Source organism: Cryptosporidium ubiquitum (assembly GCF_001865345.1).
Source record: "Cryptosporidium ubiquitum isolate 39726 chromosome Unknown contig_10, whole genome shotgun sequence".
Lineage (NCBI taxonomy): Eukaryota > Apicomplexa > Conoidasida > Eucoccidiorida > Cryptosporidiidae > Cryptosporidium > Cryptosporidium ubiquitum.
This window is the reverse complement of record NW_021639835.1, coordinates 136,821-163,656: the sequence shown is the minus strand read 5'-3', so window position 1 is coordinate 163,656 and position 26,836 is coordinate 136,821. Positions and strand designations below refer to the sequence as shown.

The 26,836-nt window shown below is 29.7% G+C and overlaps 11 protein-coding genes across 11 annotated transcripts; 5 read left to right on the top strand and 6 right to left on the bottom strand.

Annotated features, from left to right (window-relative positions):
• Positions 1–63: 63 nt before the first annotated feature.
• Positions 64–3,120, top strand: cubi_03291 (uncharacterized protein; the record flags this gene model as incomplete). The annotated part of the gene is made up of 1 exon (XM_029020304.1): positions 64–3,120. One exon carries the CDS (start codon positions 64–66, stop codon positions 3,118–3,120), a length of 3,057 nt encoding a protein of 1,018 aa, XP_028873090.1.
• Positions 3,121–3,904: 784 nt separating this feature from the next.
• Positions 3,905–4,695, bottom strand: cubi_03290 (60s ribosomal protein L23a; the record flags this gene model as incomplete). Its single annotated transcript, XM_029020303.1, has 2 exons — positions 3,905–4,356; positions 4,680–4,695. 2 exons carry the CDS (start codon positions 4,693–4,695, stop codon positions 3,905–3,907), a joined length of 468 nt encoding a protein of 155 aa, XP_028873089.1.
• Positions 4,696–5,502: 807 nt separating this feature from the next.
• On the bottom strand, positions 5,503–9,192 carry cubi_03289 (WD40 repeat-containing protein; the record flags this gene model as incomplete). The annotated part of the gene is made up of 1 exon (XM_029020302.1): positions 5,503–9,192. The coding sequence occupies one exon, from the start codon at positions 9,190–9,192 to the stop codon at positions 5,503–5,505; it is 3,690 nt and encodes a 1,229-aa protein (XP_028873088.1).
• A 490-nt stretch (positions 9,193–9,682) lies between these two features.
• Positions 9,683–11,200, bottom strand: cubi_03288 (uncharacterized protein; the record flags this gene model as incomplete). The annotated part of the gene is made up of 1 exon (XM_029020301.1): positions 9,683–11,200. One exon carries the CDS (start codon positions 11,198–11,200, stop codon positions 9,683–9,685), a length of 1,518 nt encoding a protein of 505 aa, XP_028873087.1.
• A 1,778-nt stretch (positions 11,201–12,978) lies between these two features.
• cubi_03287 (uncharacterized protein) lies at positions 12,979–13,758 on the top strand (the record flags this gene model as incomplete). Its single annotated transcript, XM_029020300.1, has 1 exon — positions 12,979–13,758. One exon carries the CDS (start codon positions 12,979–12,981, stop codon positions 13,756–13,758), a length of 780 nt encoding a protein of 259 aa, XP_028873086.1.
• Positions 13,759–14,147: 389 nt separating this feature from the next.
• On the top strand, positions 14,148–16,712 carry cubi_03286 (DNA replication AAA+ ATPase; the record flags this gene model as incomplete). Its single annotated transcript, XM_029020299.1, has 1 exon — positions 14,148–16,712. The coding sequence occupies one exon, from the start codon at positions 14,148–14,150 to the stop codon at positions 16,710–16,712; it is 2,565 nt and encodes an 854-aa protein (XP_028873085.1).
• Positions 16,713–17,327: 615 nt separating this feature from the next.
• cubi_03285 (secrted alpha beta hydrolase superfamiy protein) lies at positions 17,328–18,590 on the bottom strand (the record flags this gene model as incomplete). Its single annotated transcript, XM_029020298.1, has 1 exon — positions 17,328–18,590. The coding sequence occupies one exon, from the start codon at positions 18,588–18,590 to the stop codon at positions 17,328–17,330; it is 1,263 nt and encodes a 420-aa protein (XP_028873084.1).
• An 876-nt stretch (positions 18,591–19,466) lies between these two features.
• On the top strand, positions 19,467–20,441 carry cubi_03284 (aminopeptidase; the record flags this gene model as incomplete). The annotated part of the gene is made up of 1 exon (XM_029020297.1): positions 19,467–20,441. One exon carries the CDS (start codon positions 19,467–19,469, stop codon positions 20,439–20,441), a length of 975 nt encoding a protein of 324 aa, XP_028873083.1.
• Positions 20,442–20,618: 177 nt separating this feature from the next.
• Positions 20,619–21,100, bottom strand: cubi_03283 (ubiquitin-conjugating enzyme E2; the record flags this gene model as incomplete). The annotated part of the gene is made up of 2 exons (XM_029020296.1): positions 20,619–20,885; positions 20,945–21,100. 2 exons carry the CDS (start codon positions 21,098–21,100, stop codon positions 20,619–20,621), a joined length of 423 nt encoding a protein of 140 aa, XP_028873082.1.
• Positions 21,101–21,819: 719 nt separating this feature from the next.
• Positions 21,820–24,933, top strand: cubi_03282 (26s proteasome regulatory subunit S2; the record flags this gene model as incomplete). Its single annotated transcript, XM_029020295.1, has 1 exon — positions 21,820–24,933. One exon carries the CDS (start codon positions 21,820–21,822, stop codon positions 24,931–24,933), a length of 3,114 nt encoding a protein of 1,037 aa, XP_028873081.1.
• Positions 24,934–25,104: 171 nt separating this feature from the next.
• Positions 25,105–25,575, bottom strand: cubi_03281 (CDP-diacylglycerol-inositol 3-phosphatidyltransferase; the record flags this gene model as incomplete). The annotated part of the gene is made up of 1 exon (XM_029020294.1): positions 25,105–25,575. The coding sequence occupies one exon, from the start codon at positions 25,573–25,575 to the stop codon at positions 25,105–25,107; it is 471 nt and encodes a 156-aa protein (XP_028873080.1).
• Positions 25,576–26,836: the final 1,261 nt, after the last annotated feature.

Here is a 26,836-nt window from a genome sequence, read left to right as displayed (position 1 = left end):
CCAACAATATGTACTGAATATTATTTGAATAAAATTCAAACAGAATTGCAAGGTATTAATAAAATGTTAAAAGATGTTGAATCTAAAAAGACAATTCAAGATATTAATTTTTTAAATTTTTTGGAATTAATTTTTCATGGTATTATTAAATATTGCCACAGATTTGGAATTTTGAACCTGTATAAATCATTAGAAAATAAACAAGAGCCAAGGTTTGAAACTATAGAGTGGAGTTCATATCCACAACTAATGGATTTTATTTTTCCACAATTCCCATTGGAGGATGGGATGTTGACAGATTATCAGTTATTTGGTTTTGACTTTTTATTAAAAAGTGGAAGTTACTCGGATATTTTTAAGAGAAAAATTGGTGATTTAATTTTAATGAATCAAATAGGTCCTGGATTTGGTGTTGGATCTGGGTCTGGGTCTGGGTCTGGGGAAATCCCAGGAGCTGGTGTTGGATTGGGATTTGGCGAATCTGAACAAATTTCTGGAGCTGGTGGTGGAACCGAACAAATTTCTGGAGCTGGTGATGAAACCGAACAAATCTCTGGAGTTGGAGATGGAGCTGTTTCAGACACCAAAGATGAAAGTGAGTCTTCTTTAGATCAGCCTTTAATAATGGAGAAACTTCCTATTCAAATAGAGAATGAGGAAGATGATGATTTCCCATTAACAGTTGAAATTCCAGGAATAACTCCAGAACAGGAGATAGTGGATAATTTGGATTTATATTCATTATCAGAACATGATTTTTCTAGTAATGTGATTGCATTCTCTGAGGAATTAACATCATTGTTATTACCAAAACATGTAGAAGCAGCAATGAAATATTTACAAGGGTGTAATATAAAAATGTTATTTATAATAAATTCAAGAATAGAAACCGTAAAGGAATTATTAAATAGACTAAATTTAATGAATATAGGGATAAATGGTATTGAAAGAGAACTTTTAATGAAAGATGCTATTTCAAATGTATTATTAGGTTTATTAAAAAAATTGCAATCTTATTTGGAAAAATGTAGAAGCTTAAATAAATACAAAGTGGCATGGATTCATATAGCAGAACTTAAAGGAAAGAAAAATTTAATATTAAATTCATTACACCCATCATTTATAAATAGTAGTGTTTTTCCATTTTATTGTGATCATATCAATTTAAGAGATATTTCAGAATTCATGAAAAATAGTAGGTTAAAATTAAAAAATCTAAGACAAAGATTAAATAAAATGATTAATTATAAAGAAAAATCTAGTTTAAAAAAAGAAATATCAATATTAAAGGTATCAATCAGAAGAAATAAAACACTATTAGAGATATGTGAGAAATTTATTGATTTAAAACATAAAAATAATGGATTATATAATAAAGTTTTAAATGTTTTAAATAATTTTGAATCAAATATGAAATTAACTAAAAATGATATTTATAAATTTCATAATAAAATTGGCTCACAATTAGTAAAGGGAACAATAGATGAAGAAGAAGATCTGAATGGTTTATATAGAATTTACTTAAGTTTAGTTGAAGATTTAAATCGTTTAAATATTGATGAAATTAAATTTTTAGCAAAAGAAGAAGGATTATCTACAGTAAATTATTTGGAAAAAATGATCGATAATTTGAAAAAAGAACAAAAGAAAGGTTTTAGAAAGGAAAGAAAGGAAGAATATATTCCTCTAAAACCAATAAAAACAGAGGGAAAAAATATGTACTTAATGAATATTTTAACCTCTGATCCAGAAATTTTGGATTCTTATTCTTTATATTGTTCTTTTGTTAAACAGCCTCTAAATTTAGATGAATTAATTGTAATTTCAGATTATGATAAAACTAAATTAATGATTTTACTCGCCCAATTAAGTCAAAATTCATCAAAAGATAATCGGAGTAATATTATTGAAGGAGCAACAGGTTATGATCCCGTATTTGAATTAGGTGGATATTATCCTGGACTAATTGAAGATGAAATTCCAAATATTGAATATGAATATTTATTAAGAGATAAAGAAGTAACAAAAAAATACCTAAATTACATTAGTTTAGCCTCAGACCATAATTCCCCTCTGGAATTGATGGATTTCATTAAAATTCCAGGAAACCGAGAAAAGGATAATCTTATGAAAACTTTGGATATTGCAATAAACTTAGCTATTAAGGAGAAAGATTCAGATAAACTGCAAAAACAAAAGAAACCTATAGAACGAAGCCCTGTATCACCCCCAAAACAATCTACTAGAAAATCTCCAATGAAACAGCCACTTTCTCCAAATTGGCCAATATTATTCCCATTAACACCTCAAACTTCTACAGGGGGGAAGATAACAGATTTAGTTGTTAGACCAAAAGAACCAAAAGGACTTCCTCTTCTACCTTCTATTCCAACAGGACAAATTTCAAAACCAAAGTTGGTAACCCAAAACCAAGTAAACATTGCAGAGAATCTAAAGAGTGATTTTGAAATTTTTAATAAATACTTGGATTACTCTTCTGTTACACGAAGTCCTTTAGGCTTAGAAGATCTAATAATTTTTTCAAATAATCATAGGAATGAACTGATCAAGATTCTAGATAAAGCAATTTCTGAAGGAAATAAATCAACAGAAAATTCCGAGTATTCACGAAGTTCACCAAGAACTCCATTCACACCAGGAATACCAGTACCAGTGCCATTACCTGCACCTGCACCTGCACCTGCATCAGTACCGGTACCGTGGAAGCCACTAAAACCATCAGCAGCCCCATCTATTGGTACAAAAACTCAACTAAGGTTTTCAGGTGGAAGGTTGGATCAAAGTAGTGTAGATCAATCAAAAGTTTCATTAGCTACTCTTGAAAAGCATGCAGCGTTAGTTCAAAGTGGCTATAAAGCTGATTCTTTAAGTAAATTACAATTTTTACTCAAAGTATCTAAAACGGATTTAAATCATTTAAAAGCGTTGGAGAGATTTGTAAAAGGACCAATTGCAAGGTGTTCAACAAATAGATCATCTTGTAACAATTGTTTTGTATGCAATTCACGAAAATCAATTGATAAAGATATTAATAACATGGAAAAAGTAATTACTGCATTACAAGCTTTAATTGAATATTGTATAAAAAACATGAAATGATAAATTAAAATAGATATCATTTTATTATTGATTTGAAAAATTGTATATTCAAGTAAAAAAATTTACCAATAGCCAAACATTTTTCTAATCCAAGATAAATTTTCTATTTTGTAAATATTAGAGAAAAAAATTTAAGATTAGAATAAAAATCACTTATTAAATTTAAATATTATTCAAAGTAAAATGATGAGTATTTATTATTTTTTTTTCTTTTTTTTTTTCTTAACTCTATATTGATTACCATTTTCTCAAAGAAGACTACAGCTTAATTGCCTATTAACTAATATATCATAATTACTCATATTAGTAATTATTATATTCTCTATTTATGCGACAAATAGGTTTCAAATAGGAATGCAAACTTAATAATATTAGGCGAACTAAAATAATTTCAACTATTATCAACTATAATAAATAAAAGTAATAACATTATGTGATAATATATATACACGTATATATATATACATGCATGCAACACATGCATGGATACGTGTATTTATGTAAATATATCATCTATGCATGTATGCATGCGTTATATACACGTGTACAAATTATTCCACAACTTATAATAATATATTATTACAACTATTTATTCCAAAGGGTCTCTTTCTTCTCTCTATTTCTCATTCTTTAAGCTGAATCGAGTGAACTCTATTGTTTTTAGTAATAGTTTATACCAAGGAGTTTGAAAATTGCTCTTGATAATAAAAATAAAACTATTACTACATTATTTTAAGATTTTTTTTTTCCTGAATTTATTCAACTTGATTTGGCTTAAATTAAATTAAATAATTCCAATTCTGCTTGCAACATCAACAGCTTCTACATCTGGGGAAAGCTTTACAAATGCTTTCTTTCCATCTCCAAAAGTGTTAACAGTATTAACATTAGCAACCTTAACATCATAAAGTTTACTAATTGCATACTTAATCTGAGTCTTATTAGCTTTCTCATTAACTGAAAATACAATAGTATTTAAAGTTTCAACCATTTTCATTGCAGATTCGGTAGTTATTGGTTTTTTAATAATATCATAGCAATCCAAATTCCTTTGTGTTTTAATAGACTTTCTTTCATATTTTGGATTTCTATGTAATTTCAAAGTCTTTGGTCTGTAGAACTGAACTCTTGTTCTAATCTTTGTTGTTGAAGATCTCTTAGAGTTTTTTACTGCTTGTGCAGTCTTCTTAGCATTTGCTTTAGATGCAGATGCAGATGTAGATGATTTTGTGTTACCTAAAAGAAATGTAATTAGAACCGAATTGCTTGAAAATGATTGGTATAATGATATTCAGAACTCAAACCACAATATACAAAGAGAAGAAAAAAAAAAATCAAAGGAATCTCTTTTCTTTCTCCATCAGTGTCACGATATCTTTCTTTTTTCCTCAAATCTGCACATTTTTCCGCATTATCAGAAGAATCCAACCAATACAAATGACAGAAACAAAGAATATATGGAGACAAACGTTCAGCTATGAATAATTACCGATGATTTGTGAACGAATTGTGGATGATGAACTGAAATAAAACCAACCAATGTACATAAATGAACTTACCTTTCTTTGCAGACATTTTCTTCTTGATAATAAACAATATAAAATGCAACTATATGTATATATATATATATATGTAAATATATTCAAAGGATCTCCTGTTAATAAACAAATTAAACCTTGATTTTTATTTATTATATATATAATTCCTCGTTTTTTCTTTTAAGGTTAAACGAAGTTCAAAATCTTAATCTTGTCAAATTTTAATTCTTGGTTACTTTAATTTTTACTAATATTATAGTTTGGTTAATTATTTATTTGCCTTTTTAGTATACTATTATTTATTGAGACAGCTATGCCCGCCCATTCCTTTATTATATAATTAATTTATTATACTATTTATGGGCGTCTCATTCCAGCGGGCCCGCCCAAATTAATAATTTATTTAAAAAAAAAAAGTCGTCTTGTAAAAATTGATCATTTAATAACTTAACAGAATGGCGGGTTGCATGTGTTATGAATAATAATTTTAAAATTTATATCTACAAATTAGTAAATTTAAGTAGAGAATTACATAATTCACTAAATATTTTGTATTCAAAAAAAAAAAAATTAGTTAATTATTTTTAAAAACTTTGAATTGGACTGGTAATATTCTTACAATTAGCATTATATTGTTAATATTCAGTTTCAATATTTAAGATAATCAATTTATGATGATATTTATTTTCACTTATAGAATTTTTTTTACTTAATATTATAATGCTGGTTGTTAATGGTGAGACTCACTTAAGTACTTTACTATATTGAAAATTCCAATTATTTTCTTTTTCACCACCCTCTTTCCTCTTGTTAATATTATTAACTTATGTTTTAATATTTTCACTCACATTTTTCTCTTTTTGATGATATCAGAACAGTATTGAATTGTTTGACTTATCTCATCATGCTGACTTTCGTTATTTGTTTCTTTGGACAAATTCTTTAATGACGATTTTTCAACCCCAGTTTTTGTCTTTGTATTAAATGGGTTATTCATCTTAAATGATGATATTGTATTCACAGAAGAATTTGTCGCAGAAGTTGTGTTACTAATAGTGTAAGAAGATGGAGTGGATTTAGAAGGAGAACCTATTTGTGAGATAGTTGAAACTTTATTCTTCTCATCATTTATATTAATATTCTCTATGTTTGATTTGTTTTTAGCTTTTGTTGTTGTATTTTCCTCTTCTGATGCTGAACTACTTATTCCTGTTGTCTTACCAAATCCTTTATTAGTATCTATTTTACAAGTTTTTTCTGATTTCTCTTGTTCATATTTGGATCTCATTTGTATCTCCTGACTAATCTTATTAGCTAATATACGCTCACCACTCTTTTCTGCTTGTTCTAAAGCTATTTGAAAGCTTTTTGGAAAATTAAACATTCTAACTACATCAAATGCTGGCTCTACTAATTGTTTTATCACCAATTTCATGTACAATCTCATAAGTAATTTCTCACGTTGTAACTTATACTGCTTATATTGATTTGAGTCTTTATGACATGAAAATTCATCCAAAATTGAAATATTCCCTTGCATTAAGTCTAATTTTATTCTTAACTCATCAATAATCTCCCAAGAAATATTATTATTTGTAATACATTCATTCAAAGTTGGATCATTCTCTATTATATTCATCCACTGCCTTATTGAAGGTAATCCTAAAATTGGTATATTAAAAGGTATCTTAATTGTTGAATAATTCTGATTTGAATTATTTTTTGCCATTATTGGTATAGGATTATCTAATCCGTCTGGTAATTTTAATACATTAAAATGATCCTCGTTTATTCCCAAAATAAAGTATTTACAACTCGTACTTGATTCTAATAAACCAAAATTAGTTATTGGAACCCAATTCTCTTTTTGGTTCTTCCATTGTCTTGATAACATAAATGTCTGACCTGAAGTATCTTGTATTATTGGCACTCCCTTATTGGATATTCCACACCATTTTATTATAGTTTCTGGAGATATTGACATTATATCACTATATATTAATGTTTCTTGGCCAACATCTAAAAATAATATTTCATATGTATTACATCTTCCTGATATTATCCCTTCTTGTATATTACCTCCTATTCTTAATTTATTTTTTGGAACATAAAATGGCTCTCTTTGTGTTACTACTAACAAATAACTTTCATTTGATACACAACAAACAGGAGATCCAACTAGTTTTGTTACCGAAACATTGATACCACTGTTTCTCCATATTCTCAAGTACCTCAATGATGTCATTACTGCTACAAAATCACGGCTACACGTCATACTTATCAAATCCTCGCCATTTAGTAAAGTTTTTGACCAACCTGATTTATCACTCCTTCCCCATGTTCTCCAAATATTGTAATCTATTATAGATGGAACAACTGTCCCATTTTCCAATACTTTAGACTTTCTTCCCAATAAATACCCATCCATACCTATACATGCCATATTATACCCTTTTGTATCATATACTCGTAATTTTTTTGGTCCATCCATTGAATTATAGCATTCCATATCTATTGAAGGCCTTCCTTCTTCATCTATAGAATAAGATATATATCCTGACTGGTTCCAACAATACAAAAACTCTCTATTTTCTTCATTTAGTGAATCCAGTATCTCGTTGTCACCAGTATATCCAGGATGTACTGGAGGTTGACTCTCATTACCATTATTTATCATTGATTTTAGTTTCTCGATTTTAACCTTCAAATGTTCAATATGTCTTCCAAATTCCCTCTTATCCCAACTCTCATACTCATATTCATCTTCTTCTTCTTCAAAGTCCAGATCTTCATCTTCTATTTGTCCATCAGAATTATCCATTTCCTTAATTCTTTGATCTCCATCTAGATCATTCATAGAGTGCTCAAATTCATCCAAATCTTCTTCAAATATATCCTCTTCAACCATCTCTTTCTCATTTCCAACTTTCCTAAGTCCAGATCTACGTTGTTTTTCTCTATTTTCTTTATAATTATCTTCCAAATTTCCGCTCTTAGTTTTTTTAACCTTAATTAAATCACTTTTTTCTTTTATATCTCCTTCATCAACTTCTACATCATCCCAAAGCAAATTTTCATCAAAACTCTTATCCAGATCTTTATCATCAAATCTTTTTGAATTACTTGATTCACTAAAAGTATATGTCTTTTCACCAATACTATCATAATTTTCAATACCAGTGTTTTTGTTCTCAATCACATTTATTATATTGTAAGTTTCAAAATCTAACTGAAACTTATTCAATATTAATTCTCCAGAATTCAGTACTGATGAAATATACAAAAAATCTTGCTTATTTTCTTGTTTCTTATCAAATTCCTCGTTATTAATTGAGTCTCCACTCCTCTTCAAAAATAAATCCAAAGATACTGGATATAATTCCTTCATACTCTTATTCTTCAACATAAATGTATTTACTTCCCTAATATCACTCATTCCCAATCCAAGTATATATACTCTTACTTCTCCTTCAATAGATAAAGATACTAATATTCTCTTATCTTGATTATATTCAATTTCCTTTATTATGCATATATCTAATCCATAATTCCTCATTCCAACCTCCGAAATAAAGTACTTGATTTCTTTTGGGTTTTCATTGATTGGTAATATCCTAACTTCAGCTTCTCCTGGTAAATATATATATTCACCACAACTACTCCATTCCAAAACTAAACAATTATATGGATTCCCTGACTTTTTACTTTTTTGAAACAAAGACTTTTTAAAAATTTGAGATTCAAATAACAATTTACAACTTCTTATACCATCATCATTCTTTTCATTTAACTCTTTAACTTCCAAACTTGATACTATTAATTTTCGATTAATTGTAGAAACTGCTATCTTATCTCCTTTTGGATTCAATGAAAAGTTGATGCCACCCTGAAAAGTTCCATCATATCTTATCACATTATATCCCATACTTGACTCAACTGTAGTGCTCATCAAGGCTCCATCATCATAAAGAACGAAAATTATTCCATTTCTTTCTTTAATGCATATTGGATATCCCATATGTTTCATTAACAATCTTGAAGGTAAGTTCTTTAATGATGGATCATCTAACCAGAATGTATTACTCTCTTTATCTTCTTCAATTTCTTGTGAATCACCAAACATTGTATTATAATAATGGTCATCAATTTGATCATTGCTATTTTCTTGTTTTAATTGATTACTTTCTAATAATTCAGTTTTTGGAAAGTTATATAACCTTACACTTCCATTTGAAAACCCTATGCATGCATAATCTTTTGAGTATAAACATGATGATATCTGCATAAAATCAAATTCTTCTCCTATTCTATTTTCTTGTGGACACCATGTTCTGCTATATAGTTTCTGATCAGAGAACTGTAATATCTCTATTGATGACGTTTCATTTGTCTGAATTACTATTCTTAATTGGTCATCCAAAATTTTATTGTAGGAAAAAAATACTTGTCTTATTGAATTTTCAGAATACTTGCTTTGGAATTCCCAAACTTCACCGGCCTCTTTTTTAGTCAAATTTTTAATTTTTTTCCCCATTTTTATTTATGTATATATCTGTAATATATATTACATAAATTCAACTATTCAAATTTAAATCTGTGGACTGTATTTTTACTTAATTATGTTTGCAATAATCCTTATTTTATTGTTATTACTTTAAGAATTTCATGAATTAAAATCTGAATACTTGAAACAAAGTATGTGTTTTTTTAATATACTATCTTAATTATTTGGTGGCAAATATAAACTTTATTTATTCGTATAAAAACTTAATGTAATTTTACTATTTTTTTTTTTTAATGAATTTTTAAATAGTTCCTCACACATGAAAAAATATTTGAATTTTTCCCCCCTATTATCTGCTCTTTATTGACTTGCAGGCATTACACGTAATTCTTATGATTGCATATACCGGTGTTTACTAACATAAAATTTTTGCACAAAAAAAAAATAATTGAAAAAAAAAATCTTATTTTTATTATTTAAAAAAAACTTAAATATAAAAAAATATGTAATAAATAGTAATCTAAACGGTTAGGTCCTGAATTTGCATTTCAGCAGAATGAGATTTATAAAAGGGCCCAACTTTAACATATTCTTCCAAAGATGAGCTGAAATTGGGGTCAGAAAGACTATTAATAGCACTTTGATCAAATTTCACCATTTGCTTAACAAGATCATACTTGATATACAAAATATCCTTATTTGAGTCGCTATTTGGATTCAAAAAAAGATGCCTAATTTTATGATTAGAAATTAAACTTGATGTTATATTTGGAAAATTTGGAATCATTAATGTTAAAATTCTATAAATTAGTGTCCTATTTTCTGGGAAGGGCTTTGAAATTAAATCAGAAATAATAGTGGGTAAAAGCTGAGTTTCAATAGCTTGTTTTAATCCAAAGCTTGTTTTAGTTTGGTTAAGTATTTCTTTTATATCCTTACTCTCAAAGAATGTTACCCAAGAATTCAAACTAGAAAGAGAAATCTCGGATTTTGAATTCGACACCAGTTTGAGCATTTGTTGAAAAGAACCTTCCCAAATGTCCATTAAATTTTGGAAACTTATTAAACTACAAGTAAAAAGTCCCCAACAGTTGATTGCACAGACAGATTTTAAATGATTCTCACTACAGGTTATACTATTATAAGACCCCATGAACTCTTTGAGAGTTTGAATAAATGAATTCCCTGACATTGTGAATATTTTTTTTGACATTTCAGGATTGTTATTTATCATTTTTGATAATAAATAAACTATAGATATTTTTATTTCATCATCAAACATTGGATTATTAAGATCATCAATTAATAATTCTGGGGTTGAATTGTTTATTATAAATTTTACTCCCCAACTGTATTCACCTAGATCTTCTAATAATTTCATTGATACCAACTTTAACAATATATCTTCTGTAAAATATTCCTTTAAAGCTAGTGAGTAGAATTCACCTTTTTCTTGACATTTGTTGAACAAATCCTCAGAAATTGAGCCTATTGATATATAAGTATCAATAATTCTCAATCTGGTTTCATCTTTCAGTAATTTAAAATTTTTAAGTAATTTATTGATCAATTCCTGGTCATAAACATATTCTGGATTAATTTTTGAAATAGACTTTAATGTCTTTGATGCTGACTCTCCTATCGATATATCTATATCTCTTAATAATAATCCCAGTATTGAATAAAATCCTTTTTCACAAGCCTTTTTGCATTTTAAATCATTCATAGAAAGCGAGTTTAAAATAAAAGCTACCAATAATCTAATGCATTCTACCTGAGATTTGGATCCCTTCTCCAGCATCTCTATAGCATTAGGCATATCAAAAATAACATCATCCAGAGCTCCTAATATGGTCAAACGCTTTAAAACCTCAGTTATTAGAGTAATATCATCAATATCATTTGAATTAAGTAATAACTCAAGTAAACCAACTACTGATATTACGCTAGAAAGTTCATCATAAGATTCTTTACAAAGGGGGGAAGCTAGGAAATCCTGTAGTTTTTTTTTTAATTGATTTTCCAAATGACTGCCCATTTTAGGAAGTAACCCCAAAATTTATATCAGTTTAAACTTTTTTATTTTCTTTTTTTCCTATTAATTGGAGTATTTATATTTTTTTTTCGAGACTGACATACTATTTTCGTGTGCGCCAGAATCATCTAAACGAATAAGAATAACAAATATAACCGAATAAGGCCACCTTAATACAATGTATATCCTGGGTGGTTAAACTTCCTCAATTTCGGCATCTTTATATGAACTAGAACATCCTATATTCTATTATTGTCTTATCTCTAAGATTAATGGAACTATAAGCTTACCCACATTTACTATATAACAATAGTATATATTTAAGGTGGGAAAAACTATTCACCTGTTTGAGTATTACTTAACTGATCAAAAATATAGAATCCTGACCAGTCATAATTTAAATTGATAATTTTCATATACTCAAACCATTATTGCCAGGGTGAATTAACGAACAAGTGGTAATTACAACATGTCGTCTTAGATACAGGCGTTCAAGTTCAAAATGAGGACTATCTAAAAAAGGAGGCGTTTATTATTGAATTTTATTCCATATTTAATCAGAGATATTTTCAATATCTACTGCCTCAATATTTACATTTATATCGGGAAGTAAGGTCAATAAACAATATATCAAAATCAATATATATATATTTTTTTTTCTAAAAATATGATTTTTGCCTTTATATGTTTTCCCTCTTTTTTAACTTATTACTTGTATAAAATATTACCAATAAAGTAAATATAACAGTAAAAATAAATATTAAATCACAGATACCGCCAAAACTTATTTTTCTTTTATTATTATTGAATTTGAAAATATTCCGAATCGCCGCCAAACAGAATAATAAATAAATTCTTAAATAAAATTGAAAATAATGAAAAATTAAAGCAATGCTTTCAGTAGGAATGAACACTATTTGTTGCGTTCATTTCCGTTTTTAGAATTTAGGGAGTTTTGTAGGGCTAAGAAGCCAATACAAATATATAGATATTTACCCTTTTTTAAAAAATCCTCACACCATGATGTGAAAAATGCATTACTTGATTTTTTCATTATTTAGCTGATAAGCAATTCAGAATAATTATTTTAAATCGTCCAAAAGTATATAAAAAATGATTATATGACTATTTTTCTTTGAAGTTTTTATTTATTTAATTGTAACTAAACAAATACACACAAAAATTATATTTACCTTCTTTATATTATTTTTTTCCTCTCTTTTTTGAAAGAAAGAAAAATGTTTCAACCTCTAAAAACAATCACAAATTGAATAAAAATGATTATTTGATTTATTCTATTTATTGTCAATAATTGTTCTATATTATTTTCATATTGTTTAAAAAAAATTACTGCTGGAAATACTTATATTCGTACTAATTATTATTAAAAAAACTTCAATTTTAAATACTCCTCCCTCGTATTATAGTCAAATACTCTCAGCATTTTCAATATAATTCATATTAAATAATTCTTCAAATGGCGCCAAAAATTTGTCATTTTTTAAATAAATTGCATGCATGCATGTTTGCAATGGAAGCATGTACCGACATGAGTTTGGAGTTAAGTTGCATCAAATAAATGGTAAAATAAAATTGCATTTAAAAAGTTGGAAATAATGGGGAGAAAAGATAACATGTTGAAGTTATAATTTTTTTAAATTATTATTGAAAAGGTCCATTGCTTATATGTAAAATATATATATACATACATATATATAAATATATATAATTACTAATTAAGTATCATTTTCTAAACATTTTTGAAAAGAAAATTTGAGGTAATGAGGTTTTTGGATGCTGTATTCAACCAATTTTTTAAAAGAATATTATTTGAAAAATCTAATTGGAAAATTAAAATTGTTTTAATTTTAATGTTTTTAAAATCAATAGATAGTAACTCAAATGGAGAGTTAATTTTTAAAAATATTATAAACAATGAGACTAATTTAAGAATGGAAGATTTGCAAAAAGAGCAAGGTGACAGGAATTTTAATCATTGTAATTTAACAATGTTAATTAAACAAGGAGAAAAAAGTGATTTAAATGAGTACAAAAACTGCAGTCAAAAATCGGATACAGCTTTTGAAACTAAAAATATATTAGGACTTGGACATCAAAATTTAAATTATACATCTCCGGTAGAAAATCTACTCATTCAAAATCCAAAAGCTGTTTTTAATGAAAGTAACATCTTAAACATTACTGAAAATGGAAATAATACAATATATAAGCCTTTAGTTGGTAGGAAAATGGCTGATTACGAGCTAATTCATAGAGACCAATTAGTTTTCAGGCCTGTTGGTTATCATCAATTTGATGTAATACCACAAGTTATACATCAAATACCTCAAAACCAGTACCCGATGTTTAGAAGTGGATATTTGGGTTATCCATACAATCCAATTAATTACTATCGTTCTCCATATATAACTACGCTTAAGAGGAATAGAACAAGAAGGTTTTTAACTGAAGATTTAGATACTAATGCGAAAAATGAATACAAGGTTGAGTACGAAATAATGGAGTTTTTAAGTGGAAATAACTCAATATTTAATCAATAATGGGTTTTCATCCAAGTTGACAAATCCTAGCCAAATTTCAGGTTCAATAAAAATAAGAGAAGATGACAAATAACAAGATTAGATTATTTTAATAGTTAAGAAGGAAAGAAAAGATACAACAGCCTTTTTCTCAAAAAGGCTTTTTTTTTCTAGAATTATTTAAGAAAGGAAAAAAACTAATTCACTGTAATAAATGCCAAAGTTTTCAATTCAATTCAAAAAAAAAGTTTTTTAGCAATCTGAAATATTTTAAGAAATAATCAAAAACAGGTATATTGCCGGCAAACATGAAAGTGGGGTACTAGTGTGATTGAAAAATAAGATTTAAAAGAAGGCAGCTAAAAATAAATAAAGTTTTGCTTTTAAATTTAGCTGGAGAGATAATAGAAATGGAACTAACGCTGGATGATTATTTTTCAAGCTGTAAGGAGAAGAGGTTAAAAGATAATAAAGGTGGTTCAAATATTAAAATAAGTAAAGAGGAAAATAATAAAGTAAAAATTAATGATGATACTGAAAGCTATGAAATTAAAGTTAAACAAACTTCAAAGAGATCCAGACTACATAAAGTATTGAGCAGTGATGAAGAGGAATATGAAGATGAAATTGAAACTTTGAAAAGCACTACGAACAGAAAGAAAAAAAATCTTTCTCCTAAGGCTGAAAAGCAAAATTCTCCTAAAAAAACTAAATCATCGTCCAAATCAAACTTAAATGCAGAAAAAGATAAAATTAACTCCGATTCTCAAAATGAGGAAGAATTAATAGGCCCTTTTAATGGAATGAGTATCGTTGTTACTGGTACTTTTACTAATAATTCCAGACAAGAAATTGAAGATTTTATAAAAGTTTTGGGAGGAAAATTAACCTCAGCTGTAAGTGGAAAAACTTCATATTTAGTAGCAGGAAGTTCTTTGGAAGACGGAAGACCAACTGAAGAAGGTAGTAAATACCGTAATGCCAAATCAAAAGGGGTAAAAATTTTAAATGAAGATGAGTTTATTGAAATCTACACAAGTTACAAGCAAAAAGAAGCCAAACATGACAGTAAATCCCCTAATAGGAAAACTCTGGGAGTGTTTGGAGCAGGAACACAAAAAAATGAGTATAATAATAGTAATGATAACTTTTATAGTAATCATTCTTTATGGACTGACAGACATAAACCAGAATCACTAGACCAAGTATTGGGTAACGGCGAAGTAATTAAAAAACTACAAACATGGCTTTCTGATTGGAAATCTGTAATAATAGAAAACAAGAAAAAAGTTCCTCCGAAAGCTTCGTTTTCTCCAGGTAGCAGATTTCCCCAAGTTGAAAATATTAATGCTAGAGCAGCTTTAATAAGTGGTCCTCCAGGAATAGGAAAATCCACAGTAGCTTCTTTAATTGCAAAAAAATGTGGATACATCCCGATAGAGATGAATGCAAGTGACGATAGAACAAAAGAAGTCATTGAAAACCTTTCTGAAAGTGCAGTTGGTGGATTTTCACTCTCAACTTTTGCTAGAAAATCTTCATCTAGTAACTACTTTGTGGAAGAAGGCGGACTAAATACTAATATGTTACTAATTATGGACGAGATGGATGGTTTGGGAGGAAGCGATAGAGGGGGAGCAGCAGCTCTTGGGAGGCTGATTCAGAAGACTAGATGGCCAATTATATGTATATGTAATGACAGAATGAATGAGAAAGTACGAAATTTAGCTCCAAAATGCTACGACTTAAAATTTACCCGTCCATCTAAAGTTCAGATTATCAAAAGAATGCAGGAGATCGCAAATAAAGAAGGAATGAAGGTTGAACCAAATGCAATTGAGCTACTTTGTGAGTCGGTTGGGAATGATTTAAGGCAGATACTTAATGAGTTACAGCTTTTATCTTTGTCAAATATAAATGTTCGCTTTTCCGATATTAAAAAAGAAATTTCAGGTCATTTAAAAGATGTTCAAGTTACTTTGGATGTTTTCTCTGCAACGAAAAAGCTTTTAACTACTAGTGAATCATCCCATCTTTCAATCAATGAAAAGCTGGAGATATTTTTTATTGATTTTGATTTAATGCCTCTTCTACTTGAGGAAAACTATATCTCAGCATTATCCATAAAAACTGGAAGTGGATTTGGATCTTCAAACCAGCAAATGGCTGTATCTCCTCAGGTGATTGAAAGTATCCTAGAATCTGCAAACTTGTTTGTTGAAGCTGATATATTTAATTCTAAGATCAGATCTGATAATGAATGGAGCTTACTTTCTGAAATTGCAATGAATTGTGCAGTTGCTCCAGGACTCTGTTCATCAAATTCCTTCTTACCTAGGCCTGAATTTCCAAAATGGCTCGGAAAGAATTCAACAGCTAATAAAAATAAAAGACTTTTAAGTGAACTTATGGCTATTATTACTGTCGGAAGAAAAGGAAACTGCCCAACATCAAAAGGACTAAGACTTTCTGGATATCTTGATTTGATCTACTACAAAGCCACAGCTCCTTTACTTGATAGTAAAATCGACACAAAAGATGCTATTCAAATGAGCATTTCATTCATGGACGAATATTGTCTCAATAGAAATCATCTAATCGAACATATGCCATCTTTAATGCTTAAAAACCAAATCAGAACTTATGAAAAAGTTGACAGCAAGACTAAATCCGCCATGACCAGAATAATTAACTCAACTACTCATGCAGTCAAATTTTCTATACAATCTAACAAAAGCAACAAGTCAGACGATTCAGAATTCTCAAGAAGAGGAAGAGAGGAAGGCCAGGATTTAGATGGGCAAGAAGTTGATTTTGACCAAAGTGATGACAACAAGGATGAAAAAGATGAAGAATATTCTAAATTTTCAAATGGTAAATCTAAAACATCAAATGAACTTGGCTCACTAATTAAAGTCAAGAAAAGCAAAACTACTGGTAAACAAACTAAAGAAGTCAAGAAGAAAACTAAATAGTAGCGCCAACTTATATGAAAAATTCAAATATTCGGTTAAAAATATTTTTTAAATATTCATATACCGTAATAACTACTTAATATGAGGGGCGGTTCAGAAACAAACAAAATTGCATGCATGCATGTAAAAAAAAAAACATGTAGTGAAGGTTTTCGTAAAAATAATTAATAGAAATAAACTAATCACAACGGTTTTACAAAGACAAATAGTGAAATAACGTTTCGTTAATTTATCTAGTTTTTATTAATCAATTCTTAGAATACACATAAAAATGAATTAGAAAATACTTCCATTCTAGTGATACTTAGTTTAATATAAAAATTGGAAGAATTGAGGTTATTCCTAGCCACTAAAAATATGGGAAATTCGGATTTTTGGCCATTTTAATTGGATTCCCTTTTATGGATAATTCTAGTGGATATTCAAATATTATAGTAAATTGAACACTGGTATTGAAAAAAAAAATAAGTTGGATTAATACGAAAAATATCCGAAAACATTCAATTCTTTCTTATTCTATATTATAAAAATAAAATACATTATCATTATTAGTGTTTTTTTTTTACTTAATGGTGATAAAATTAGAGAATTTAATTTGCAATCATTAATCATTATTTACTTATTTCCATTTTCGCAGATTTCATTGTTAAATTGATCATAATCATTCTTAGACCCTTCAGCATCAGTATCTTCATCAGTAGTTGAAGATGCCAACTGAATTGCGATTTCTTGACTACCTGATGAGCCTTTTAAACATGTATCTTCGGTTTTAAAAGTAGGTTCTAATGAAGAACTTAAAGTAGTACCTCTAATTGATGGAATTAGTCTTTTATCTGTATAATTGATTATATCAGATACTGAATTATAGTATTGGGATACTGATACGAGCTCTTGACTAATTTCATCATTAAAGTATCTGATAGTATCTTTAACAAATTGTTCTTTGCAATATTTAGAGCATCTGTGTTTACAGTTTTCATAGACAATAATCTTTGAGTTTGGTACATATTCATTTAAGACAGTTACAGCGGAGGAAAGAGGACATAATCTGTCTTCAGCTCCCCAGAAGAAAAGAGTTGGAACGTCAACTTTGCTGAATTCATGATAAATTTCTAGATTATTCCATAAATTAATTCCCAAGAATAGTTGTAAAGATGTTAAAAGTATTTGTTTACAATAATGCTTTGCTCTGAAATCAAGTTTTGGTGAAGAAAGATTCTCAGTTGGTGGGTCAAGAAATTGATAACATCCCCAAACAGGTGAGTATATATTTGCAATGAGCTGAAGTGGATAATTAACAATAGAATACTGCAAATAAGGTGCCACCTTCTTTTTTAACAAACCTGGAGGAGCATCCAGAACTAACTTGCTAATATGTTTTGAATATCTTTGAGCAATTCTCATTGCCACAAATCCACCTAAAGAGGTACCTACTACATGTAACTTTGGTACAAAGGTATTAGAGTTTAATTCTTCCTCAGAAATGGAAGTTACATTGTAAAGACCCAATTTCTCAAGTATTTCCATTGTTTGATCAACATAATCGTCCACAGTATAATATCCAAAATTTTTATATTGAGATAAGCCATGTCCATAAAAATCAAATCTTAAAGCTCTATAACCATTTTTTGCAAGATTCTTGGAAATACTTGAGCAGTCTGAAATTGTCCCCATAAAACAATGAAGACAAACAGAGACGGGTCCATTCTCATTTTCCTGATGTAATTGGTAGTTAACAGTACCATGGGATAATTTGATTCTAGAACCTTCTTCATAGTAAAAGTGGTCAGGAATGACCATTTGTTCTTCTCCCAATACTTTAAAGACACCTACATAAGCAAAACTTAAAGCTGCAAATATATAAGTCAGTAACCTCATATCTTCTACTATACTCTCTCTATATCTTATTTTTCTTTGTTATTTCAATTAATTTAACTTTTATTAATTTATTAATTTTTTTGGTATATTCAATTTGCCCCTTTTACATTTACCTGTCCTCTAAAATTCGATCCAGCGCCAATATTTTGGCGCCTCCACTATTTTTCGATTTTCATAGGTAAGTTGTAATTTATTATAATTATAGAGATAAGAAAAAATAGGAAAAAAAAGTTAGAAAAAATGGAGGAGCTGAATTATATTTTTCAAAATTGTTAATTTTTTTTGGAGGGAAGGGGTGACATATTGTCTTAGATTGAACCCTTAATATGAGGATTGCATAATTTCTAATAACATTGAATAAATAGTCAGACTCTGTTAAGAGAGGTGGGGTAGTGGAGAGGGAAAACAAGTAGTATAGTTTTGACGTATTTTTTTTGATAATCTTTCTCTATCATATAGTTGCTTATACATTATTGTTTTAGAAAAACACGATATTAAAGCTATAACAGATTCTAGAAGATTCTTACATATCCTTTAACTTTTTTGTTAATCTTGTAAAGGAACCGGAAATTTTTGCTTTGTAATATTGTTCATGTAAGTAATTAATACAATATAGATAAAATTGGCGGGAGTGTGTGAAATTCTATTTTAACAGGATTAATATAGTAAATTAAGTAGGTCAATTAAATAAACTATTAGTGGATTACGAAACAAAAAAAGTTAAATATATATATATATATATATATATATATATATATATAGTGACAATTTTTTGATTAATTTGGTCTCATAAGGGTATTTAACACAAGATTCAAAACAATAGAGGACTGATAGTTAGAACAAGCATTACAATTAGGGATTTTTAAGGAGAAAGAAATGGAACTTAAGTACAAATTTGAAGAAGGAAAATTTACAGAAGGTCCAAATGGAAGAATAAATTACTCATTATCATTCCCAAACGTTGAAAAAACAGCATATAATGGCCCTTTGGTAATTTGTTTTCATGGATTACTTAGCTCAATTTCATCTTTCAAGAAGTTGGAAACTGAGTGCTTAAAGACAGGGTTAGCAGTATTGAGAATAGATATGCCTGGCCACGGGCTATCTTCTTGGAGCTACTTTGGAAGTTTGACTAGCGATGATTTTATTAATCAAGTGGATACGGTCCTGATAAATTTGGGTTTGGAGAAGTTATTTTTATATTTAGTTGGAATTTCTATGGGGGGTTTAATGACCTTATACTATGCAGGGGCTCATCCTGAGAAAGTACTTAAGGTAGCTTCTCTGTGCCCAGCTTGTTTTTGTAGACCACTTTCAACATTGCAAAAAATGGTTGTAAAGAATATTCCAGGAGTTTTCAGATTCTTTGAGAACTCACTTCCATTGTACTTGTTCGTTACTAGAGATGGCATATTAGATGATTACTATGATCCTGAAAAGATCAATCCAGAAGCTATTGATTTAAGATATTTTAGGCACAGATATTATGGAAGACAACTAAGATCAACTTTTGGCAGAGTAGTAACAGGCTTTGATTTCTGGGAAAATGACCAAGCTCTTAAGGTATTTATGGATAAATACATTTCAATAAGGGGAGTTACCGGTGTATGCTTTTTTCTAGGTTTGCATGATGAGATGGTTCCTACTGACATTATAATTCCAAAACTCAAAAACACAATACCAAAAGCAAGAGCGATAATTTATCAAAATTGTAAACATCAGCTCTTAGAAGAGGGTAATAACATTATTAATGATATAGTTAATTATTTTTATTCTAATTCAGAGTCTGAATACTGCAAGATCGGTTTAGCAATAGATTCTATTAGAATTCAAGATAACGTTCAAAAATAAAAAAGCAGGTTCTGAATAGGAAAAAATATGTAAGAATAATAGATAATAAGATTCATTATCTCAATACTTTTTTCTATAGCCTATAGTATCACAAGGAACGCCATTAAAAATTTCTTGTACATTGTATATTTACATTAGTCTTCATTGTTATTCTTCCAAATAGCCGAGTCTATGAGCCTAATCATCATAAAAAGCACCTTCTGGTGGTTGAACTAATCTTCTATTAAAATTGGAAGCCATTTCATGCCTTAATGCTATTAGCACATTTTCAATATAAAAATTCCTCTGCCATTGCTTCAGTACAGCAAAATTTGGACTTACAAATCCATGTCCATCCACACACCCCAGAGAAATCTTTGTATTGAATTTGACAATAGGAGCTTCATCTGGATAATTTGGACCACATGATACTGTTAGTGAATATATTCTATTTTCAAAAGTAGTCTAAAATAATTCAAAGTTAGAAATCGAGCAAAATATAACAATTGTCTTTGCAAACTTACATTTGGAGGGCCAAAAATAGTGCATGCCCACGTACTTAAGGTGATATCATCATGTTGGTCCAGACCCCATGATACTCCGTCTGTAGCCTGTCCTTTCTGACCTCTCTCTAATTCATCCAGTAGTCTAAAACTTCTTGGAACTTTGACTTCATCCATTATAAAATAATTAAAATAAAACGAATTATCTTATTTGTAAACGAGAATAAAATTTCAATAATTTTCCCCAATAAGCTATTTTCAAAGAAGTCTCTGCTTTTATTGAAAGATAACTAGAAGAAAAAGATATTCTTAATTATACAAGTATGCACACAAAAACCGACTTATAAATTTTCGGTATATTATCCTAATTCGTTTGACTTTTCAATTATAACTATCCCCTACTTCAATTCTCTTAACTGCAAGAATTTTCCTTTTACCAATCTTTTCGTCCTCAATTATTAATTTTTAAACATTCTGGAGCCCGCCCAAACTATGGCGGCAAATATGGCGCCAACTGTTTTTTGTAAGGGTTTTAGGCAGAAATAATACGAGTAGGGAGAGAAAAATGTTGACAGATATTAATGAATAAGTAGAAATACCATCGAGGAAGTATCTATTTAGATGAGATAATATTTAAATTTAGAAGTAGTGCGCACACACACTCAAATATTTAATAATAAATATATTATTGAGTAAGCAAGTGCAGGGTAAATATAGGAAAATAAGCAAAAAAAACTGTGGGGCGGGTGAATAGCTTGGCTTAAGCTTAAAGAGGCAAAGCGTTTTTTTCATAAACAAAATAATAAAAAAAAACAAAGTAAAAAGGAAATGGTTTGAGAGAGGGAATCAGAATATAAGATAATTAGAAGAGTTAGGAAGAGAGAATATAAAGTAACATGACGTCAGACAAAGAAAATTTCTCCAAGAATGAGGAATCTGGTAAGAAGGAGGGATTAAAAGAGGGGGAGTCAATTCCAAATGTAGATATGATGGATTTGACAGAGGAGGATAAGATTTTGAAGGAGGAAATAGATGGTTTGGTGGAGAAGGTAATATCAGAGGAGTCTGGGTTTGAGGTTTCCAAGTCCAGTTTGGAATCTCTTTCGAGCTTAATAAAGACATCTACAAGCGGAATGACATCGGTTCCTAAGGCATTAAAGTTTTTGGGAATACATTACCAGAGACTAAAAGAGTTTTGTGATTCCCAAATTTCCAAGAAAAGCCAACTATCCGAGCTTTCTTGCGAAATTATTTCGGTTTTATCAACCACTTTAGGGGATATGAAAGAGAGAAAAGCCTTAAGTTATAGACTACTTTCTGGAAACAAGAAAGGAATCTTGGATTGGGGTCAGGAATATGTCAGAAATATAGTAGGCGAAATTACTTTAGAGTATTCTGAGATACAAGCCAACCAAGATTTACCTGGTGCTTCAGACCAAGATGTAAATGTTTCAGATCTTCTTGAGTTAGTTAAGATTATGGTTCCTTATCAAATTGAGAAGCACTGTGAGTTGGAAGCCATTGATTTACTATGTGAAGTTGAGCAAATGGAGACATTGTTGGAATATTTGACTAAAATTGATGTTGAACAGATGGAAAGAATCGTATTGTACTTGCAACAACTCTCCCAGTATGCCATATCAGCAGAAGAACATGATTTGTATCTAAAGCTTTGCTTTGAGCTACTTTTAAGCTTTGAAAAGCACTCATGGGCAGTTTCTGTGGCTCTTAAATTGGATGGCCAAAATTGTAAAGAGAAGATATTTTCTGTAATAGATGATATTATTTCCTATGACTCAAAGAGGAGTAAAATAAAGAATCATGAAGCCAAAGATTCCAACAGTTTAAACTTATCAGGCAATTTTAAAGTCTCAGGATTGAGCATTCTGAAGCAAATCTTTTTCCAGCTTGCTAAATTCTCAAGCAACATAAACTTGGAGGAACTTAAGAGTCATTTAATCAGCAGAGATTTTTGTAAGATCTATGGCGAATCTGAGCTATCCATAATTGAAGAAATATTTTCTAATGAATACCTCAGTAAATTCTATTTGTTCTTAGCAAAAGAATTAGAGGTTCTTGAGCCAAAAACTCCAGAAGAAATTTACAAAACTCATCTAGAAGAGAATAGTAGATATTCTAGTAGATCAATGATGGTTTTGGATACTGCTAAACAGAATTTAGCATCTACTTATGTGAATGCATTGGTAAATGTTGGGTTTTGCAAAGATAAGTTAATTGGAGAGGACGATTCATCTTGGCTTTATAAGAATAAGGATTCTGGTAAGATGGCGGTGAGTGCATCATTAGGGGTCATTAATCTTTGGAATATCGATGAAGGTTTGGCTAATATTGATAAGTTTCAGTGGAGTGATGATCCATTCATTAAAGCTGGAGCTCTGATAGCTTTTGGATTGATTTCCATTAGAATCAAGAATGATTGTGACCCTTCTTTTGCTCTTTTATCTGAATATATAAATTCTGGAGACGAACCAATCCAAGAGGTGTCTACTAGTGATGTTAAAGATGAAGGGGATGATGTAAAGATGGAAGTGGGAAACAAAACAACAGATAAATCGAATGACAATAAGATCTCGATAATCAAGACAGTAGTTCCAAATTATACTATTAGAATGGGTGCTATTTTAGGTCTTGGATATTCATATATTGGTACCTGCCGAGATGATATCTTAGAGTTACTGATTCCAGTCCTAATGGATCCTTTTTCAAGCTTAGAATGCTCTGCTATTTCTGCTTTATCTTTGGGTTTAATATTCTCAGGATCAGGAAATCAGAGCATTATCGAGGCTGTTTTGGACCTACTTTTGACAATTGGATTCACCAGTGGGGGTATGGATGATGGGGAATCTAATAGTGAAAGTAAGAAGAAATCTTCGGGAGACTCACAATTAGAGAGTAATTCTTTCCTAGATGACCCTCTAAGTATTCTTTATGGATTATGCTTGGGGTTACTCTTTTTAGGAAAGCGGGAGGCTTGTGAAACTACTTTAGAAGCTCTTTCGGTCATAACTCATCCAATAGGAGCTCACTGCAGACAAACTGTGGTTGGCTGTGCCTACGCAGGATCGGGCGATGTACTTAAGATCCAAGAGATGCAAAGAGTTCTTGTGGAGGAGACCCTCGCAAAGGGAGGGAAGAAACGAGCAGAAGAAGAGGACCAAATAGATGATGAAGAATCAGATATCTCAGTATTGGTTTGCGTGTTAAATATGGCACTAATCAGCCTTGGAGAGGAGATTGGCTCTGAAATGTCTCTTAGAGCACTTGACAATGTCCTTCAGTACTCCTCAGTCTTTATTAGGAGAGCTGTTCCAATTAGTTTAGCTGCTCTTTCAATTGGAAACCCCAAGCCAGTATTAATAGATACAATTTCCAAACTAACTCATGATTCTGACCCGGATGTGGCTTTAAATGCAATTTTTGCTCTTGGATTAATTTCTGCAGGGACAAACAATGCCAGAACTGCAAACTTGCTGAGACAGTTAGCCTCTTATTATGGAAAAGATAAACACGCTCTATATGCAGTAAGAATTGCTCAAGGTTTTCTATACATGGGTAAAGGTCTCGTAACAGTGAATCCTTGCCACACAAACAAGCTTCTTTTAAATCCAATAAGCCTGGTTTCCATCATCACAACCCTTCACCTTGCTCTTAGATCTAGAACCATTCTTTTTGGAAATTATCATTATCTCTTGCTTTCAATTGTTCCTGCAATTACCCCCAGACATGTGATCACTGTTGACACGTCATTGGCGCCAGTCCAGACCCTGGTACGTGTGGGGCAGATGGTAGACACTGTAGGACAAGCAGGAAATCCAAGAAAAATCACAGGGTTCCAAACACACAACACTCCAGTTCTTCTCGGGTTTAATGAGAGAGCTGAACTAGCAACTGATGAATTCGTTCCGGCTTGTAGCTCTATTGAGGATATTGTAATCCTAGAACGAAATCCAGAGGCTGAGAATAGTGGGATTAATGGAAGTGATAAATAACAGTAGGTAAATACGTGTTTTGTACTTTTATTAAATATAGAAAAAATGGGAGAAAATCTAGGGTAAAGATAAACCTTTTAATATGAGTAACAAAATAATATTAACGATAATAGGGAATCTAAAAATAAGATAAGTACTTCAGCTTTTTCAAGTCCCCGCCTTTTGTGTGCATTAATTTTTTGTATTTTCACTGTCAATATCTAAAAAAATGTTACATCCATAGAACAAATGTACAAAATTTATTATATTTTTGATGAGAGCAAATGGTAGGACTGCGTAAAGAATATATGGAATTATTGATAGGAATTTTTGATCAATTTGATTTAATTGTTTGAGATTTGTTCCTTTATTATGAATAGAACCTTGTGCATATAAAGTAAGCCATAAAATTTCATTACATGCATGTAAGGTAAATAATAGTGGCTTGCTTGAGTAGTATAGCTTTAGAATGGGCCACATATTTTTTTCAACGTTTTTATGTGAGTTTTTTCCAGTTAAAATACTTGAAGCCATGTAAAGCCAATGCCCAGAAATGTCTCCAATTAAAAACAATATCATTAATGATGTGTAGCTCCTATTTAATGTGATTGCTAGTATTATTATAATAACTGTACTACACCTATCAGTAATCATGTCTAACATGGCTCCAAATTTTGTTTCCTGTAATAATAATCTCGCAAAATATCCATCAAATGCATCTAGGATCTGGCTTATTCCATATAAAATTATTGATATATAGTAATACTCGATGCTAATAATAAGTGGTGCCAATCCCAATAATATTCTTAAGTAACCTTAATTTGCAATGTAGAGATTCGAATTAATAAATATTATTTCGCAATAATCAATAATATGAGAAAACTCACCTATCAGATTAGGAACATAAAACAATATTCTTCTCTTTATCTTCATTTTTATTATTAATAAATACAATTATATTCTTTTTTAAAAAATATTATTTGGCGCCAATAATATTACATATCTTTACATGCCAATATATTTCTATTAAGAATCAATTCAAATAATAAAATAAAGAAAAGAGTTGAATTATACACACATTTCACTAGTTTATTAATACTGGAAAATTGATTTATCTTTAAATTATCTACCAGAATCTTAATTTAAATTCTTTCTATTCGAACTCAAATTAATTATTTCTAATTAATAATTAAGAAAAACAATAAATTACTACCCAATACTACTTCTTATTGAGTACTTTAACAAACAAATTTTGATATATATTAATAAGTGCTCATAGTTACCACTTCTTAAGCTTAACTTTTCTTATATTCTCTCTTTCCTCTCCAAATATATCATTTCCATTCCCATTCACATTCCATGCATAAAATCCTCTACCCTCTAGTCAACTTCGTATTACCGCTCCTTCAATTCCACCAAAAAAATGTTAGATTAAACTTTTTGAACATTAACATATTGTATAAACAAATATTTACTGTTATCTTTATACATAAATACGTGCAAAAACGAAACTAAAAAAAATCATTGAATATTGTAAATGCTAAAGATCAAAAAACTAATGTCCTAATGCAAAGTCAGATTAAAATACACAACAATATATGACTTTTTTTAGACAAATTTAAATACTAAACAAGCTAAAAAATAAATATTGAATTTAGTGATCAGTAACTCACCTTGCTTCGATTGTCAAGCCCATTTTTCTACACAAACGAGTTTTAGTTCTTACTTTTGTGGAAAATTAGCTTATACATTATTGTATCATCTAAAAAAAAAGTCCCCAAAATCCCCTAAAAACCCCAAAAATAATATTTAAAATTTATCTTTCTTAAATATCCTAATTACCCATAATCCAACAAAATATTAACATTCTTGGACCAATTAAACCCTTTAAGTCACAACGAAGTTCTGGAAGCATTATGAGCAC